The 21,557-nt window shown below is 33.1% G+C and overlaps 2 protein-coding genes across 6 annotated transcripts in view; one reads left to right on the forward strand and one right to left on the reverse strand.

The window, feature by feature from the left end:
* The window catches only part of LOC140434040 (uncharacterized), an 83,143-nt gene extending 80,055 nt beyond the window's left edge, over positions 1-3,088 (forward strand). For all 4 annotated transcript variants that reach the window (XM_072522028.1, XM_072522031.1, XM_072522029.1 and 1 more), the window contains exon 4: positions 2,296-3,088. In XM_072522028.1, coding sequence (XP_072378129.1) covers positions 2,296-2,415 — 120 coding nt within the window. In that variant the 3' untranslated portion in view covers positions 2,416-3,088. The remainder of the gene's footprint in view (positions 1-2,295) is intronic.
* The window catches only part of S1P (membrane-bound transcription factor site-1 protease), a 32,719-nt gene that overhangs the window by 10,300 nt on the left and 862 nt on the right, over positions 1-21,557 (reverse strand). For both annotated transcript variants that reach the window (XM_072522026.1, XM_072522027.1), the window contains exons 2-5: positions 10,297-10,729; positions 9,485-9,801; positions 6,238-6,442; positions 5,302-5,600 (exon numbers count right to left, since the gene is read on the reverse strand). In XM_072522026.1, coding sequence (XP_072378127.1) covers positions 5,302-5,600; positions 6,238-6,442; positions 9,485-9,801; positions 10,297-10,729 — 1,254 coding nt within the window. The remainder of the gene's footprint in view (positions 1-5,301; positions 5,601-6,237; positions 6,443-9,484; positions 9,802-10,296; positions 10,730-21,557) is intronic.

A 21,557-nucleotide genomic window follows, 5' to 3' on the forward strand; every position in this document is an offset into this window, starting at 1 on the left:
GTATTAAAACATACTAAAAAATACTCCAGGCCCCTTTTTCTTCTAAAAGTCAATTTAATTATTTAAATATTAACGTTATCGCCCATACAAAACATTAAATAAAATATTTGTGGAAATTCTATTCCCATAAAACTCGGCATTGCAAAACATTTACGACTTTTTTGTATTTTAATTCGCCGCTATCTTTGTTTGCGTCCTAAATTTTATTAGACAATTATTAAATAGCAGAAACAGATGTTTAAAAAACAAGATAAACATTTTTTAATTAAAGAAATATTTGGTATCGGAAAATAATTGGATAATAAAATTATTGAAGACAAGCTTACAGATTACACAAATTGATTGTGTTTATGATTTACTTTAATGTCGTTATACACTGTCCTCTTTAGAGATTTTTCCATTTTTCATGTTTCATGTTCCATTTTTCCCGAAAATTTTGCTTTTCCTTTAAAAATATCTTCCCTATCTGGTAGATTTTCAAAATGAATCAGTCACCATTAATAGATTTCTGGCTATTAGCATATAATACGAAACAATTCAGTCTTTGAAGTTTAAATGTCCAAAAATGAATTATTCACAAACCACTACAAAAAAATAGAGATGGGATAAACGAGTTCGTTCCTTTTGATGAGTTGATTCCATTGAAGTGGCTCCCTATTGACTGCAATAATTTATTTTACGACACAACACGGTACTATTTCATAAAAAATCATAAATGTAGTCTATCCATATGGGATATTTACTACTGCTTGGCATATTCCTCATAAAAATTGACATATTTTGATAACACGTTAACTTTACTTTTGTCCGCATAAGAAATGCCAAAGGATCTTACATGTATTACAACTTATTCAATTACCAGTACACAATAAATAGAGGTGGGAACAAAGAGTTGGTTCGACTCCATTGTACTGGCTCCGAATTTACAACGACAGAGAGTATTTTCGTCACAACCAATACAATTTTGAAACCGCATTAATTATTTTTCCGCACGCAACAAAATTAATGATTCCTTTGAAAAAGGTATATTTCCAGAGTGCCTAAAGGCAGCCATTATTATTCCTCTTCATAAGGGTGGTGAAAAATCGAATGTCTGCAACTATAGGCCTATTGCCTTACTACCCGTCCTATCCAAAATTATTGAGAGGTCCTTTCTCGGTGAAAACACATTTTATCACAAAGTCAGTTCGGCTTTTTATCTAATAAATGTACCAGTGATGCTATATCTTCTGTACTAAATGAGGTATATCAAGCACTAAACAATAATCTTTATACTGCCACTGTTTTTTGTGACTATGCCAAAGTTTTTGATTGTGTAAATCACGACATTTTGGTACAAAAAAACTAAATTTCTACGAAAGTCGAGGTATTTCTTTGAATTGATTCCAATCTTAGTTGAGGAATGAGAAACAACTAGTTAGAGTAAATGATACTGACTCTAGTCACAAAAACATTGTATGTGGAGTACCACAAGGTTCGGTGTTGATACCTCTACTGTTCCTTATCTTTATAAATGACATCACTAACTTAAAAATCGATGAAAAAATTTTTCTTTTTGCTGATGATACCAGTATCACCTGGAGGGACTCGAATATATACTCGATGATAAAAAGTGTTGGCTCCTTTTAATGACTTGATTGCACTGATTTAACTACCAAATTTGACGACTTTTTAGTAATAAATTTTAGGTCATAAAAGGGTAAAATTCATACAATTAATGTTATTCTTTCAGCAAGAATCATAAACAGAGGGTACCTATACAGAAAATTTACCACTGCTTGGTATTTTTGTCATGATAATTCAGTTATTTTGAAAGCACATTAATTATTTTTGCCCCCGCAACAACAGCTAAAGTGATCTCACAAATCTGCAACTTATTTAGTGACTATTAAACAACAGAGGTGGGATAAAAAGAGTTGGTTCCTTTTCATGACTTGACTCGACTGAAATGACTCCCAAATTTTTTACGATTTTCCAAAAAATTCATTTGACAAACTTTGCTTAAACTTTTGTAGAAGATAATATTATCGCCCTTGTTATATTATTTTATAACTTCAGTATATCGATGGCTGAAAGCAACAATGGGATATCATGTCAAATTGAAATTACAAGATGATGATAATAGATACAATGATGATAAGTTTTTGGTCTCCTATTTCTGATTTTTCATACGACAACACACTTTAATTATCATCATTTTGTAATTTCAATTTGACATGATATCTCACTGTTGCTTTCATCCATCGATATATAAAAAGAATTCTGTCTAATTCAATACTTATATTTTTATTTCAGATCATCACACAAGTCTCGACTTACCTTATCGTAGTTTGTCAACTAGTGCAAAGCTATTACCAATATAATAACCAGCAGAATTCAAATTCAACTCATATCATAAATATGAATGTAAATTAAGAGCACACTCAACGATGTTTGAGGTATAGAAGAATTTATTTCGACGAAGGCGTGAGAAGAGAAGAGTATTATATGAGAATGTATATCCTTTAATATCATTAATTAATACCATTAGAAAAATTATTATTAAACCTTTCTTAGTTGATCGAGTTAAACTATGTCGAGCATTCGACTCTCTCTTTGGAGTCTTCATCCAGAATTTTGTCCTCGGATAGATTCACTCTTACACATTCACCCATACACTTCCCAACTGGGTCGTTAACAATAAAACAGTCTAGAATAATCTGCAGATAGATGTTAGGATAAAGATAATCTCCAAACATGTCACAAAATAAATTTAAAATTCCCAAGCCGTAGTTATCAGGCTTAAAAGACGTCCTTACACTCTCAATAAAAGATTTATCCTCAAAATGAAGATTCCTCAATCATAATATAACACTATCAGTTCCTTCACATCATCCCTCGCAGAAACTCCACGCCCATGTCGATAATATAAACATATATGGGAAAATGTGTAAAAATGTGTACGACCTAGGTACTCAAGAGACTGATGAAGACTATAAAGAGTGCCGGAAGTTTGACGTAGCAAAATTTGATGCAATATAGGTAAATACTGGAAAAGTTGTATTATGTACTTAGATTATATTGTATAATAATAAAATTGTATACTATACTTTTTCTGTTTAATTTTTTAAACAAAAAGCAAATTTTAGGATTTTAGTAGTGAATGTTTGGTAACGATTATTAACACTTTAACTGCCAGGTAAATTCAGAGTAAATTGTGTACCGCGTCTTCTGGGCCAAAATATTTTTTTCTTAATTAACCTTAATTTTAATCTTTAATTTTAATTACTCTGTTTGTGTTTGTTTTTAATAAAATTCATAAAATCAGATTTGTTTTTTGGTTATTTTTGTAAAAATTGCTGTGTCCTCATACGGTGCACGCAGCCTGCTATTGTGAAATTGTTACTAATGTCCAGTTGCAGGCCATGAGAACTACAGATGGACAGTGAAGGTCAAATAGTCTGTTTCCAGTAAGAGAGTCACATGGGTTAGATGTTTCAGTTTGCTATTTACTTCCGAAGGGAACGTATCGTCGACTTCACGATTAAAAAAAGTTAATATGACGCACAATAACAAACAACTCCGTTCTTTAGAGTTGGAATTAGAAGCAGAAAAGTTTGCCGTTGAGTTAGAAGAGTTTAGAAAAATAAATAAGAGTGATGACATTTCTGATTATTCGGATTCAGATTTGGATCCTACATATAATATAAATGCAGCGTTGACGAGTGATCCTACAATGAACCTGTAGCGAAAAAAAGGTTTGTTCACTAAAATTTTAAATAAAATTTTAGTTTGTACAATCCGATTTTTTTACTATTATAGTGGCTTCACACAAATCAATTTACGTTTGTTCTACCTATTGTAAATATATCACTTCAATTGTCACAAAACCTTGATTTGCGCATAATAAATAGAGTAAACATTATCTGAAAATGACTATATATCGATATTCTTTTGTAGACAACGTAAAACCTAAAACTTCTGCAAAACCATCTCGTGTTCAGTCATCTCGAGTAATGGAGGAAGAATCAGACAGTTCTTTGACTAAAAATGATGATTTTTGGCAGATACTGTTAGGCCAGCAGAAAATTCTATACAAGATTCAAACTGGGGACCCGTTTCCGGAAATTTTGCAATTTTAGATTTTCCTTTGAACTTTGGCATTCGTGAAAATTTGAAAAACGAACTGGCTGGTAAGAATGAATTGTTATTCTTTGAAATGTTTGTCTCTAAAGATGTTATAAATACGATTGTCCTCGAAACAAATGAGTATGCAGAACAACAAATTCAACAATCTTACTGGAATAGGAAATGAAATAAACACGAAAGATTCACGTTTTAATTATTGGAAAGAGACTAACTGCAATGAAATCCGTACATTCATAGCGCTCCTTCTTTTCATGGGACTAGACTCAAAGCCATCATTAGCTGATTGCTGGCGCAAAATTGCATTATATAAAATTGTTATTGCTAAATACATGTCCTGAAATCGGTTCGAATTGCTCTTGCACATTTTTCGTCTAGCAAACAATGATGAGTGTCCCCAAAATGACAGACTTCATCAAATTCAATGTCTTGTCAATGAAATAAAATATGATTGCAGGCTCAACTCTTTGCATTGATGAAACGATGATCCCATTTAGAGGCAATTTATCTTTTCGACAGTACGTGAAAGGAAAACGTCAAATTTGTAATAAAACTGTTTAAAATTTGTTTGTTAGAAGGTTATACCCATACAATTTTAACCTCGCTGAAATTTTAAAAACTAAATCCTCTCATCTTATGGTTGAGAAAAAATTGCAAAAATCTTCCCAAAGATGTTGTAGAAGCCAAACTCAAGAAAGGAGAGATCATGGCCAAACAAAACAAAAATAATAATATTGTAGTTATGAAGTGGCATGACAAGAGAGGCAGATGCACGATTTGTTACAAAAAAAACTCTGAACTACATGGTCGAAATTATGCTGTAAAAAACACAAAACGAGTAACATGTGTATGCGACGGATTTGAAGGCAATCCTTTTATGTGTTCAGAATGTCTCTTTGTCAACCATGTTTTCACAAAAAAATAACTAAAGGATGTACAATAAAATTGACTAAGTACTTAATTTTATAGCTAAAAAATACTACGTTTTCATTTTAATTTTCATTTTATTATCCCTTATACCCTTAACAAATAAAAAAATCCCAGGATATTTTTTAATGTTATATATGGTGTTCATATAATGGTACTCGTGGCAGTTAAAGTGTTAAAAAAGGATTTAGAGGAAAAAAATTTAAAATCAAATTTTTAAGTACAAAAAAAAATAAAAAGTTTACTCACCTGTGGCGTATAACTATTAAGGATCTGGTACGCCTTCATTAAATTCAGTTTCCCGTGTCCCTGTTCGAACATGTTCACTCCCGGTAGCCTCCTCGCCGACGCCATCAGGGCTTGCTTCATACTAGCGGGATTGATGACGTCGCCACGATGCAATACTCCGCTGGCAAGCAAAGTTACCGCTCCCGCTACAACCGGCGAGGCTACGCTGGTCCCGGAAAGAGTTCGGCAGCCGCCCTTGATATGCGAACCCTTTACGGCTGAGCCGTAAGTCACGATGTCGGGTTTTACTCGACCATATCCTGGAGGAAAAACAATACAATATCTCTACTAACTCAGGACTTAAACGTACAATGTGTTCAATAAAGAAAAAGATCGCAAAAATCATGCCAAATAACAAGGCAACTGATATATGATAGATGACATTTGACAGATGACTGGTGACAGATCGGAAGAGAGACGAATGGGAACTGAAGACACTTACAAGACAAGTAGAAGTGGCAAATATGTTTGTAGATGTAATAAAATGCACAAGATAAAAAAAAAGTTTGAAAAATTACATAAAAAAAAATAAACAATGGCAATTGGTGGAGATGTAAGTAAAATACGAAAGAATCGGACGTTTTTTGCATATAAAATACCTAGCAAACATGTAGAAAATAGAGAGGGAACAAATCAAAATCCCATACAAAACGAGAAATAAAAAATTTAGAACATAAAGAAAAAACTGACACGTAAAAAGAAAGGAGAGAGCCTGCAAAAAATGAGCATGCGATGGAAATTTTTGGGGAAAGAAAATCATAGTAAACGTTTAAGAAATATAAAACAAAAAATAAATAAACGAAAAATCATCAAAAATTTTAAAAAAATTACGGCGAATACATTTTTTAGTTTTTTTTTTCAAGCTATTCACACATTTTAACATTCTAATGAACTTACCGTGTGGTAACTCCCACGTAGTCATGCCCCTCGATGAAAATTTCGCGATTTGGTCTTCGAAATTGATACCGCCCACGCCGATGACGTCCATTTGGTCTGCGGGGTTGTTTAGAGTGCCATACAAGGGCCCGTCGTTGCCTATTGCCGACACCATGATCACTCTATTGGCTGTAAGTTCCCAAACTTTGTCTACGAACGGATGATCCTGGAAAAGTAAACAGAAAAAACCTTCCTGGTAACATTAACGAAATAAAACTTTCTGTGGTTCCCCAAAAGTGTATTTCACTACGTATATGCAGTGGGAAGCTGATAGGAATAATAAAAAATAAGAAAAAAACCCGCTAATAGGGTGCAAGCAAATACCCAATTATAATTGACTACCAGTTAGCAAGAAATAGAAAACCAGGAGAAAGATGCCCTTTTTTTTTCAGGAAATAACAAACTATGGAGAATGCTTTAACGAGGGATCACACTCTAATGCAGGGCTTCCTAAACTGTGCGTCGCGACGTCCTGGAGCGCCGCTGCGTTGTAAAAAGCTTTTGTTTTGTTTCATTACGCACCCGGAGTTTTTTGCTATCAACAATGGATACTTATATTCAAAAGAATAGAAAACGAAGTGAAGAAACAGGAGAGAGCAGTAATGTTAATTTAAGCAAAAAGAAGAAATATAGGAAATATGACGACCAATATTTAGATTTTGAATTTACCTGCGTTACTAAAAGGAATGTAGAGCTTCCACAATGTGTTGTTTGTCACAAAGTGTTGGCGGCTGAAAGTATGCTTCCTAATAAACTAAAGTGGCATTTGAAATTAACTCAGTCATTTACAAAGTAAGCCAAGAGGTTTTTTTTGTAAGAAAATTGCGAGAGCTAAAACATCAGACCACGGCTTTGGTTTCAAGAGCATTATTTCCTACCAAAGCATTGCTCGCCTCTTACATGGTAGCTTACCGTGTTGCCAAATGTAAAAAAACCACATACAGCGATTGATCTGGTAACAGTGATGATTCAAGAATCCGCAACTAAAGAAGTAAAAAATGTAATAATAATAATAATAATAGTCTCCCGTTTTATACCACTTCGCGGCTTTGGGAGTATAGCAGGGTAGCCTGCTATATCTAGGGCCTACGGTATACAAGAAAGGTAACATGGCCAGTGCTACGCTTCAACCGCCTATTATTACCCCTGGTTTTACCCAAGGTACTCATTTTATTCAGGCTGAGTCGACCTGGGGCCTATAGACATTTTTAAAAATGTCTAGTTGTTCTTGCCGGTGGTAGGATTCGAACTCCGGACCACCGGCATGCGAAGCAAGCATCCTACTGCTTGCGCTACGCAGGCCCTCTGCGTAAAAAATGTACCTCTTTAAAACAATACGGTCAGTCGCCGTATTCACGACATGGCAGAAGATATTAATGAGCAAATTGTGGGGAAACTTTCAGGTTTATTTGCCATTCAACTGGACGAGGCGACTGATAGTAACGATGATGCTCAATTGATATGTTTTGATATGTTATGTACAGTACATACAAGAAACAAATATATGAGAGGATTTGTTTTTTGATTTGGGCAGAAAAATATGTGAAAGTTGTAAAGCTACTGATTTATTCGAGATTTTAAACTGATTTATGACTGAAAATAATATTAACTGGGATATCTGTGTAGGCGTGTGTACGGATGGTGCCCGACCGATGTCTGGACAGTATTTGTGAGGACTACAAGTTCTCATCAAAACCAAGGCTCCAAGTGTAAAATGGACACATTGGGTCATACATACAGAGGCCTTAGCAGCAAAGAACGTTACACCTAAATTAAGTGTTGTGATGGATAGCATTATTAAAGTGGTGAACTACATTAAAACACGACCCGTGAAATCAAGACGTTTCCATGAACTTTGTGAAGAAATGGTGGCCGAGCACACCTCTTTAATTTATTATTGCAACTCTCGTGGCTGTCCAAAGGCAACGTACTCGCACGTGTATATGAATTAAGAAATGAATTGTACACGTATCTACATACAGAATCACATAATGATGAGCAAAACTTTATTAATTCAGAGTTTATAATTAAATTAGCATACTTCTGTGACATATTTAACAAATTAAATGATCTTAATAAGTCGAGGAAAACAATACTCATATCCTGCAATTGGCAGATAAAATTACTGGGTTTCAGAAGATGTTGCTCTTATCGAAGAGAAAATTACAAGATCAAGAAATTGACTGTTTCCCTGCTTTACAAGGTATTCTACAAGAAAAATCGATAGAAATCCTTGATCCCTCTTTAAAAAATATATTTACACAACACATGTTATCATTGAGCGAACACTTTGAGAAATGTTTTCCCGAATATATGGAGCAATATGACTGGGTCAGAAACCCTTTCCTGTCCTACACGCCATGGACACTTTCAACAGAGGAAGAAGAACAACTGACAGAATTGTCCTGTTATTCCAGCCTAAAGCTTCAATACGACAAGGAAAAATTGTTTAAATTTTGGAGCTCACTTTCTCATAACTCTCATGCCATCAGCACTGCTGCATTAAAGGTTTTATTACCATTTGCGACTTCGTACTTGTGCGAAAAGGGCTTTTCTACAGTAATTAAAAACAAATACAGGTCAAACATAAACTTGGAAAAAAAATGAGAGTGGCAATTTCCAAACTGGAGTCCCGGTTTCATAAGCTGTGCTCAAAAAAGCTAGCACATCGCTCACATTAACCAGCCAGTTACATAAATAAATATCCCTTTTCATTTTTGTGCCTATGTTTTGATTTCGTTCTTAATTTCTAATAAAAAATACAAATGTTCAAATAGTGATTTTATTATAACTATAACCTGTTACTAGGCTTGTACTAAAATTGGTAAGTATTATTGGGAGTTGGGTTGAGGGGCATCGCAAAAAAATAGCAAAGTCCCAAGGGCGGCACAGTATAAATAAGTTTGGGAAGCCCTGATCTAATGGGAGGATGATAAAATAAAAACGCGGACTTTTGGAAGTGAACCACTTAACTAAACAGATTTTCGATTGGGAATTGAGTGTCTTTTATGTTAGCTACGTGATCTACTAAAAATTTAAAGAAACTATCTTCAAATAAATTTATGAGACTAAAATTAAAATACTTGTAAAGAAAATAATGTGTCCCGTAAATGTTGTTTTTGAATATAATATATATCGTTTCACGATATAAGATATTTAATAAATTTTACTTAGAATGTAGAACATAAAAAAGGAAAGATCTACTTACCTTAAAGTCTGGTCCCCCAATGCTCAAATTCAAAACATTAATCTTCTTCAGAATAGCATAATTAAAAGCGTCTAGGAACCAGGAGGTGTACGACACCTGGTTGTTGGTGAACACTCGAAAGATATGTAGTTCAGCATCGGGAGCGAAGCCCAAGCACTCTTTGCTGGACGCTATAACCCCAGCAACGAAGGTACCATGTCCGAGGCCGTCGTCGTAGGTTTTCTCGTTCGTCCAGTTGGTGCGTTCTTTGATTTTTCTGAAATGGGGATGGTTTTTGGAGAGTCCCGTGTCGAAGATTGCTACTTTTACTCCTTTTCCTATAATAAATAAAAGACGGCGTTTTTTAAGTCGTAGAGAACTGTGAAAACAGTCCTTAACAGCAATTTTTAGCATACGAATTGAAGTGATGATATTTTATTGACATTTTAATAAAACAAACATAAAATAATCACTCAGTAATAAGTCCGGAATGTAAAGCGGAGTTCAATAAAATATTTCCACTTCAGATACGTCCAGCTGACCTCCACATGGAAGCAAGACTTAGTATTACAACTTTTCGAGATGTTTATTATCTTAGTAAAGTGTATGTAACTCGTTCTAGGACAAACAAAAAACTCAAATTCTTTACGTTACCATGACAAACTTACCATTCCGTGAAGTCACCAACACGCGGATCAATTGCTTTTTTATTTGATAATGTTAATAGTACAGTCAACGCATGATAAAATAGGCGTAATATACCAGAAAACACGATGGTAGTGAGTGAGAAATTGAAACTTTGATATTGAAAATTGTACGGAAATGTGTCTTACCTGTAATACCCATATTCCAAAGAGAGTCTGCCTGTAAAACAGACGTTATCTGCCGAGGAATTGCCCTCAATAACCTCCTGTTGGTATGCCGGAATTGAGACTTAGTGTTAAGGTTGGTCCGTCCAATTCTCACATAAGGACTGATTTTCAGCGTCCTAGAAACCATTCGTTGAGCAGTGACTCTCTTGATAGCGGGATGGTCGTTTAAGGCGTTCAGACCTTCCAATTTGTCGTTGTCTTCTATGATAACTACGTCGAAATCGCTCGGGTATTCGCTAGCTGGGTTTTCTCGGCTCAAGATCTTCCATTTTTTTATTCCTGATGCGTTTAAGGCTGTGTTGATGTAGTTTTCGCGTGCGTTACTTTTATAATAAGCGTTGAACATTACTATATATTCATTTTCGACTATCTTTGATGTGTAGTTGAGTTCCACCTATAATAAAAAAGGAATTTATAATGACAACGAAGTTGTCATTCCTTAAGTTCGAAGAATTTGTACCCCTGTAAGCTGACTTTTTAGCATTTTGTAATTGCCGAATCTATTCAAATGTTTGTTGGTTATACAGTGATGAGTGCCTTAAGAACCGGCAAAATAACGCAAAAGAAAGAAAATATAATACGTTGTGAAATAAAAAGAGATGAAAGTAGTAGAGGTGGGAAATAATCGGTAGAAACCTATAATTAGCATTATAAATCGATAGTCTCACACCTTTAGACGTTAGCTTCGAGCTAAATCACCTCGGTCATAATTATTATGTGTAACGTATATGTGACGTATTTCCATTTTTTAATTTCACATAAAGTAAAAACTGATTGACCACAATAAAGCAAAAATGTGAATAAAATAATTTAATTAATTCTAATTATTAATAATCTAAATTATTTAATCTAAAGTTTTAAATTATTAATCAAGAATAATTTCTACTATGATGTGAGGATTTCATACACTCTTGTCACGAAATAATCACTATCATTCGTGGATTAGTGGTAAGAACTCGACACAGACGTCGCAGACGATTAGAGTTCAAAACCCACATGTGGTTTTTATGCAGAGATCGTTTTGCTTAAGTAAAAATTCTACAAAATTAAAAAAAATATTGTAAATAAACGTATTTACAATATGTTCAAATAAGCCTTCATTAGCAGCAGAACAATAACCCAAACTGTCACTAAAGAAATATAAAAGTTTGATGGATCAGAGTTCAAGTCACGATGTTCTTATGCAGGCGCTCAGGGTTCAAATCCCACAAGGTTTTACTTTTTTAAAAATTTGAAATTATGCAGATATTATATCGTTTTGCTTTAAATCACTAGACATTTATTTCAGTTTTTATTAGAAGTGTTTATAGTAAAACATGAAAATCTTATTAAAAAAACAATGTCGTACTTTCGAAAATAAAGTAATAATTCTTCAAACATAAAAGAACGTTCTAAATAAATGTACTTCCAAAAATATTTAAATATGTAGAAATTCTATAAAAATAAAAAAAATTATTCTAATGAAATGTATTTACAATAAATGTTCGAATAAGCCTCCATTAGCAGCAGAACAATAACCCAATCTATTATAAAAGTTTCGTCTAACATTAGTTAATATTTCTGGACTAATACCTCTCATTGAATCAGAGATCTTTTCTCTTAATTCTTGGAGAGAATTAGGCCTATCGTCTTCAATTCCATATAGCTTGGACTTGATATATTCCCACATAAAAAAATCACAAGGTGCAAGATCAGGTGATCTTGCAGGCCAAAAAATATCTCCGTGGCCACTAATCAATCGATTAGGAAAAGTCGCACTGAGATATTCACTGACGATGCGAAAATTATGTGCGGGACAACCATCGTGTTGAAACCATATGGAATCGAAAGGTATTGGTAAATTACGAAGGGCTGGGACAATTTGATTTTGCAGAAGTTCCAAGTATTTCCGCCCAGTCAACATACCGTCTATAAAAAATGGACCAATGACATGATTCCCTATTATGCCTCCCCAAACATTTACTTTTCGAGGACGCTGGGTACGAGCGACATAAATCTGACGAGGATTTCCTCGAGACCAATACCGAGCATTCATTGAATTGTGACGGCCCTGCAATGAAAACGTACATTCATCGGTGAACAAAACGTTCTCTAAAAAATGTTCATCTTGATGTGACATTTCCATTGCAGTTTGACAAAATTCTAAACGTCTATATTGATCCCCAGGGAATTGTTCGTTGGATTTATGAAGTTTATAGGGACGGTATCCATGTCTTTTCAAAATTTTACCTACTCTAAATCTTGAAATTCCATATTGTTCTCCGAGACGAGATGTTGATTGGGTAGGATTTTGCTCAATACTTGCACAAATCAAAGTGTCCCTTAGTTCCAAATCTGGATTTACCTCCCTTCGTCTACGAACGTATAATAGACTGAATTGTTGATCGTGCTGGAGCCGGCCTATTTGGAAACATATTTACAAATTGTTGTCTAATCATGTTGTCTGATAATCCATTCACATGCCAGACAACAATTTGCACTTTTTCCTCGACCATTAAAACCATTTTCACGAATTGTTTTTTCAATAAAAAGTTTCTGTTTACCGTGCAAAAACACTTCTCGGTATGATATTATTTTTGATGGCTTGATGATTTGGTTAGCTGTAAAGCAGGCAGCTGTTCGCGCGCATCCATTACAATGTTGTTAATTGTTTTAAAAATCATTACCTGTACAGAGGAATTTATATTAACACTGAGAATTTAGTGATGGATTTGGCATTAAACAGTCTTAACCGGATTATTTTGCAATCACAACTGAAGACTGTAAAACTGAAATTGAATTTGAATTATTTTGTATTTCTATTTTTTAACATTGGAATAAGAATAAACTGTAAATAATGAGTTTTTCGAAAACTTTTTACCCAATATGTATCATATTTTCTATTATTTTTTGATTGAATAAAACAAAAATTTTATCCTTGCTGTGAATTGAACCTCCAATCTTCTTGACAGTAGACCACGTCTCTAACTATTACGCCAATTCTACACACAACAATTGTTTTGGATTGAACATACCTAGCTTTAATTTCATCAAATATTTCAGTTAAGTTATTTTTATTATTAAATAAACTTAAAGATTTATAATTTAAAATCGCTAATAATTAATGTTTTTTACTATAATATATCTTAATTTATTCAATCATTTATTCTAACATCAGAAATTATTAAAATAAAATATTTTCGAGGTCATCCGTATAATTATGACTGAAGTGAAATAGCCACGTCAAGAACTAGCCTTATCTCGTACTATCTCACAACTTAATCTGTCTTCTATCCTTTCCGCTATTTTGCCGGGTGGTAAGGCACTCATCACTGTATACTCTGAATAAATCGGGATCCTTAGTGGCATCTGCAATGTGTTTAATAAGAGAAAGATTAGATCTATAAGACCTTAATTCATTATTAAACCATTGCACGGGTGTTTTTTCAGCAGTTTGTTGTACTTTTTTTAGTGGAAAATGGTTTAATTTTAAGAAGTTTCGGTAAGAAAGACTGTCAAAAAATCAGGATCATTATTAATATCATAGAAAAAGTTCAGCTTTGGACTAGCTAGCGTACGTTTAAGATTCTGTAAACCAGAAGAAATAATAAACTGTTAAAATGTTTGATTAGTGTCAACAACTTCATGCTCAGAGTCAATAAATGAAAATTGAGCTCGATGGTCAGAAAACAAGGTTCAAATACGCCCACTCTGTAGATATTTTCAGAAAAATTTGTCATAATGTTGTCTATGCAACTACTGGACTGGGGTGTGATTCTAGTATAACCGTTTATAGTTACTTTTAGACCAAAAGATGTTAATATATTTTGAATATAAAAAGAACGTCCAAAAGAATGGTGTGATTCAATTTTAAAGTTTATATAAAAATCACCAAGTATGATCAGTTTGTCTGCTTTACTAAGCAAGGACGTTATGACATTCTCAAAATTCACCAAAAACAAGGTAGTCACCCTTACCCGATCTGTATACAGTTAAAATATTGGTTTTTATTGAAGGCACATAAATTGCACAAAACTGAACTTTGCTCTACATTATATTCATTTAGATTAAGGGAAGAATACATAAGATTTTCTTTTACATAAATTGCAACTCCACTTTGAGTGAAGTGCAATGGTCGTTAGAAGTACTAAAAAGACAACGACCAGATTTTGTGGACATTTTCCTCTGAAGAGTCATGTAATGCATTTACAACGAATGTTTTAGAATTATCTCATTCGAAAATTAGCATCTAAAGTCTATTTTATTATTTTAAATAACTTTGAAATTAAAATAAATTCTCAATGACGAATATGTACTTTATCTTGTCTATTCCTATGTAAAATATTGTTGGATCACCCTGTATTACTGCAAACCATTTATTTTTATTAATGCAGCTATTACCGTTAACAATACTTTGTTTATAACACCCGTAAGTTAAAATACCTCTTCAATAATCCAAACTGGAAGCAACAATTGGGACTAATTGATGTTTTTCAAATGGCCGTCATTAACCTATAACCTTAAACATTCTGATAATGAAAAGTGAAGCTATTAGTAAAAAATGTAGTTTTGGTGCATTAAACGATTTCTAACAGACAGCTAGAACACTAGTCGACTTTAAAATGACAGACGCCATACCGCTTATAAACGTCGGAAATCATGGGTTAACAACCACCATTATCCCCAAAGAACAATCAACTCCTGTAGTACATCAGCCGGCGTGGGCGTACAACAATACCAGGGTGAAAGTGATGCCTGACGAATTTTCCGGATTTCAAGACAAACAAAATGGTTTGGATGCACAACAACCCCACGTTATCGGTGAGTTTCATGAACGATTCGACATCCCAGTTGAAAATAGAAGAAACGAGAAGAAAGATGATACTTTATTATTTCTGTCGGAGTGTTTTTGTGTTTTTTGTGATTAATAGAACCAGAATTTTGTGCTTATTATGTAAAAATGGTGTCCACATTTATACAAACCGATTTATATGAAATGTTTTACTGTCTTCGAAGGTATGTGAATTATATAATTTGAAAGAGTTGTATTGTGACTAATATGTATCAATTTTCAAATAAATTCTACAATAATTCGCGTTTTAAATATTCTTATAATCATTCATGAACAATAATGAAGGGACAAGTACCTTACGACAAAAAATAGAGAAATTAGGTAAATTTCCTACTCAGATCACTTAACATAAAATAAAACTAATAAATAGAATAAAAAAAAATAAAATTCAAATGAGCAAGCTTTATTAATAGACTACAAGCCCATGAGACATTTTTTAAGGAATTATAACTTGGTGTTTTGAAAAGGAGTTTTTAAAAATTATTTTATTTACTTTTGAAAATACAAATTTACAAAAGTTATATATAGCAAGATTTATCTTAATTGAAATGTCCCTGTATTTATAATATAGTATTGCGTAGTTTCTATTGTCCTACAATGTTCAGATTCTGTGGAATCCAGTGGCGTAACTCCTCCCTCACTGAGTCCGAAAAATAATGGAACTATTTTTGGGATGCTGGTTTGTGGAATCATCTTCAATGTCGGAATCTTCTCGTAATTCTATTTCATGCTCGTTTTGTTGTTTTGATCTTCTTTGTTTAATAATATACAGAATGATCAAGATTAGAATAACTCCTATGATTGAGGTGGTCACCAATGGAGTCGTATGCAAAGGAATATTTGTTTCTCTAATTGGTACTAATTGTTTGGCCATATTATTAATTGTATAAAGGTTTTCAAAGTCAATTTTGGTAATATAATGGCTCTGGAATTTTTGTATATTTTCTGTGGAAAAATATTTTATTTTTGGTAAAATTAGAGCTTTCCCTCTATGAATTTTGATATTGTTATTGAATTTCAGTTGGTTGATTATCACTTCACAATTTTCTGGTATACTGATGAGAGATTGACTGTATACTTCGAAAATTTGGTCTCTCTTGCACTTTGATTGGACTCGTTTGGACTCGTAATGTCGATGGCATTATCAATACTTCATTATTAGTTACTTGTTCGATAATGAATTCTTGAAGAGTTTCTTCTGCGGTAAAACATTGGGTTGAACTTTGACCATTGAGGAAAAGCAAGGTGCAATTGTCTTGTAGTATGGTATCTTCTTTGCAATATGTTTCTTCTAAAATGGGACATTCTTCTTTTTGTAGAGAGGTTCGTGCCAAATAAGGGTATGTGGGAGTGAATATCTTGTTCTTTTGAATTATTGGGTAAATATGATAAAAATCAAGGACATTTGGTCTTAGGATAGGAATGTAAGTAGCAAAGATCAATTTTGAACTTGAAAAAGTTACTTGTGTCCCTAATAGCATGTAATATGTTAAAATATTTATAAATTTTGGAATTTGAGAAGGTTGGTAAATACTGTGCAAATATTTGATCATATCTTGAATTTCCTGTCTCGAAATAATTAAACTATGTAATTAATTTTAAAAACATAATTCCATTTGCTATATTTTCAATAAAATTTATCATATTCTGACAATCTAAATTTATCTGACTTATGGTACCTTGAAAAGTAATATAATTTCTAAAAACTGTTTATAGTACTTTGAATTTCTAATTGGAACTTTTGTAAGTTATGTTGCAGTTTTTCTTGGTTTTGCCAAAGTATTTCTAAAGATTTGTTGTAATGATTAATTAGTTTTTTATATAAAGATGTTTGTAAGTTCGTCTCATAAATAATCTGTTTCTGATTATTTTCCAATACTTCTATTGCTTTATCATATCTATCTCCGTCTTCTGAATCTAAATTTCCAAATAAGTATTTATTAACTTTACCTAGGCCAACAATTATCCCTCTTTTTGATCGAATATGGGGATAGATGTTTTCTAATTTTTTCTCTAATGTATTAATTAAAACTTCTGTTCTTTCTAACATGTTTTCTGCCAATCAATTATATGAAATAGGATTTGAGGCATTAATTTTCACTACATTGAAAATTAACTTTAAGAGATTCTACTTGTCTAATTCTTTCTTTTAAGTTTATATAATGGATAATAAATGTATGTTTACTATAAATTAATCTACATGTGCCTAATTTAATTGGGAGTAAAAGGTTTTCGAGAGGTGTTACACCAATATCGATGTCACCTCTAACCTGGTTGGACGTCTGGTATATCATCTGTATCAGGATCAAGACGATTATTGTCTTTATTTTGTTGAACAGTTATCTGGAGCACCTGCTTCTCTTCTCCGAACTTTTGCTTCCTCTGGAACTCTGCTTCTTCTAGTTAATACCACTGTAGGGTAGAAGTTTGATTTGGATACGCACTACGATGTTGAAACACCAAAAACCGAAAAAATTCTATCACTTGATGTGTAAAATGTTCTTTTCCGATCCGCACGTATCCTAGTGACTGCGCCAATTATAACTTTTTGTTTTGAAAAGGAGTTTTTAAAAATTATTTTATTTACTTTTTGAAAATATAAATTTACAAAAGTAATATAGCAAGAGTTATCTTAATTGAAATGTTCCTCTATTTATAATATAGTATTGAGTAGCTTCTATTGTCCTACAATGTGCAGATTCTGTGGAATCCAGTGGCGTAACTAGGGGGATTTGACCCAGCATTAATCACACATAAAATAATACTACTATCTGTGATAACAACTTTAGAAACTATGCCGTCAATTTCACAGTGCTACATTTTTTTTTTGTTTTTTATGAAAAAGTGTTTTAAGTTTAAAAAGTGTCCTATAGTAAATGGGATGTGCTGATCACGAATCTGTACTTAGTTTTTTTCCAGCACGTCAGTTTTTCAGTAAAAGTGTGTTTGAAATTTTTCATAGAAACTGCCAAAAATACTGAGAATATTTATTGAAACTTTAGTTAATACAATATTAAACTGCAAAATTGAGTTGTTCTTAAAAAAAAGAATTCAGTATAACCTATGTTAGACAATATTTGGTTTTCTTTTTCCATGAAAACTGTGTTTTGTGGTCTTTTTATGGATTTTTGTGATCTCTCTGCAAGGTCCAGCAGTAATCAGCCATCATTTTTATATCCCATCTTCCTTGGTAACGCCTCTCCATCTCCTTTGTGTCTTGATGGAACCTCTCTCCCGGCTCCTCGATGACAGCTCCAAGATTTTCGGAAAATAGTCAACGTGGGAATCCTGTTCGCTCATATTGCATCCCAGTTTTTTATCATTTTCGACCATGTTGGCTGCAATTTCATTACAGTTTGGAGACTTGTTGTTTCCAAGGAAACCGTCTATGACTTCTTCGAAAGAACTTCATGCTTCATCCTGGGCCATTGTATTCTGAAACAATCTGTCCGATTTTAAGGTTTGAATTTGAGGACCTTCAATAAATTCCTTTTTTAAGTTTAGCTTCAAAAAGTGAAGGAAATTTGTCGCACAGATATTTAAAGCAGTCACATTGTTTTCTAAAGCCTTGAAAAACTGCTTCATCAATCCTAACTTTATGTGAAGAGGAGACAAAAGAACTAATTTTGGGTCAACTAATGTATCACGTTGCACATTTTTTTGTCCCGGTACAAGTCTTTCTCGGAGTGGCCACTCTTTCTTAACGTAATGTAAATTTCGTGCTCGACTGTCCCACTCGCACAAAAAACATGGATACTTTGTGAATCCAGACTGCTGACCCAAAAGCTTGGATATTATTTTGAGATCTCCACAGATTTGCCAACAATATTCGCTATACTTTATTTTATTTAGCAACAGCTCAAGATTCTTATATGTTTCTCTAAGCAGACTTCTTTCAGACTTCTAAAAGAATCTGAAGAAGAAGTGGTTAGAAGAATCAATAACTAACCACCATGATGTGGAATCGTAATTATCAGCTCCCAGTTCATGACTGAGAAAAATATTCCGCGAACTCTTTTTCACGATAATGTGGTACCTGGAGCCAATAGATTTTTATCTCTCAGTCGTGATCCTAAGATTTGTGCAGCATCCTTCGATAGGCCCAAGTTTCTCACTAACTCATTTAGTTCAGCTTGGATAAACTTTTGAGGATGGTCTATCTCAGGATTGAATTCGTCTTTATCAGTGTTTTCGTCTGAACTTTCATCTAATGATTGCTGTTGGATGGTGTGAAGAAAAGGTGGAGGAATAGAGATTCCTAGTCCATTAGATACAGGTCGTTTAGCAGAAGGTAAATCAGGATATTGAATTTTGTGTTTATTTTTTGAATTGAAACCCTTGATATCGCAAGAGTAAAAGTAGCCATCTCCATGGTTTTTTGGTTCCCTCGAGTTACGTGTACCTTTTGTCCATTTTCTGAGTAGTTCGACACACTGAAAGTATACTTTGTGTGGAGCCCAATGTTTGTGCTGATCACCAAGCTTTCTGAAGTAAGTGTGATCACCACACACATAACAAAATATTTCAGAGCTGTTCTTACACTTTCTTGATAACACTATGGTGCGATAAACACTCATAAAACAAAATACAACTCGATGCTACAAATAACTGACGCTAACTAACTCCATTTACGCAATTCACAACTGTGTTGCCATCCAAACGAAATTAACATGTATTAAAATATTTTCTTTTGAAATATAAGTATTTTAAAGAAATAATTTTAATGCAATTCACGAAATACCAGTAAGGTATTTGTTTGCGCTAGTACATAATATCTCACAAGGTTTTTTTAATTTTGTGAAAAAATTTGACGTGATGGGCTTAAACCAATTCATATTCAGAATCAGCATATCCATATTAGCTAAGGAAACATGTCAAACTCAAAACACCAAAAATCAAATCTGTCTGTGTTTTTATCGGTACAGGTGGCTACACAGGTAAGGTAAACTTACCACTCAAGAGGGGCATTTTGGCCACACATATTTGTATGGCATTTATAACTTATGTAGCTAATACAAAAATAATGACCTGCGACTGCATCTCATAAACTAGCAACCCCCTACAGAAAATTTGATTAGACATTATTTTTAGCAAATTAAATTATCTACAACTGCATGTGTATTACGTTTTATCGTTAAATGGAAAATAAAAAGGTTATTAACAAAAATAACTAAAAATTTTTTAAAAATGTTCTTTTGGGCCTTATAACATTTTTATTAATTTTACGATAAAATGACATTAGAGATTAATGAATAATTTGGTAATTTTTTTTGGGTTTTACAACTCTCCAAGATTGACCGGGTTCTTGATGACTCGTAAGAATATGATTTTTTATTCATATCATTTTAAATCAATTTATCATTTTCTTAACTTCAGTAACTTAACTATCATTATTCCTATGTTATTATTAATCTATTATCGACCTTTTCTACCACCACAAAACTTTCTTGGATAAATTTCTTGGTAATGAAAAGAATAAAAAAAACTTAATAGACCTAGAAACAGCTCTTAAATTTAGGCACTTGGCAACCTGAAAAATAGTAATTTTTATATGAGTTTTCCTGACTCGAAAGTGCATATTTTTGCTTTTTTGAGATTTAAAATTGTTTATAACTTGAAAACTATCAACTTTAGTGAAAAATGACTACTTTTTTTTTGTTTAAACTGACCCAAGAAAAATTAAAAAATGTTTCTTGGAGCAAAAACCGGTGATTTTTGGAATTTGTTTAAAAAATTGTTTAAACAATTTCTGGTCAAAAATTTTGCCTGGCACCCTTCTGTGTTGTTTAAAGGGGACATTTTTGAACAGGAATCCGTAAAAAACAAATCAGAAACATTTTTCCTACAGGAGTAGCCTCATAACCTGGACTATAAATACTTTTATTTTTTAAAAAGTCATTTAGAACCATTAATGGGAAATTAGGAAATTAATGTTCTTCCCATAAGGTCATATACTTTGAAAAATCAGTGAGTTTCATATTGGCTCAAATCACCTCCCTTGTAATACTTAAAAAAAGAGGGGTGTGTCCTAGATTTCTCATCCCTGTACCATCGGGTACAGCACTGCAAAAAAAGTAATCTGAATAACACTCCAAAACTATGTGTATGAATGCTGTACTCTATATGGAATTGCTGAAGATGGTGTCAAAATTTTCCAAAAATCATCCAAGGGCCTCTTAAAATTGTCCTATGGGCTTGTAGTCTACAATGCATATACCTCAAAAGAATACACAACCAACGAAAAAACAAAACTGTTTAAAAATATGTAAAATATGTGTTTATTGACTTGGAGTATAAAAATATAAGTTTTTGTGAAAGGTCAACCACCTGATATAAGTAAACAAATTGACCTAAACATGTGTTAGGGATCTATAAAAAATGTGAGAGTGCC

This window comes from Diabrotica undecimpunctata, chromosome 2 (assembly GCF_040954645.1).
Source record: "Diabrotica undecimpunctata isolate CICGRU chromosome 2, icDiaUnde3, whole genome shotgun sequence".
In the NCBI taxonomy this organism is placed as follows: Eukaryota; Metazoa; Arthropoda; class Insecta; order Coleoptera; family Chrysomelidae; genus Diabrotica; species Diabrotica undecimpunctata.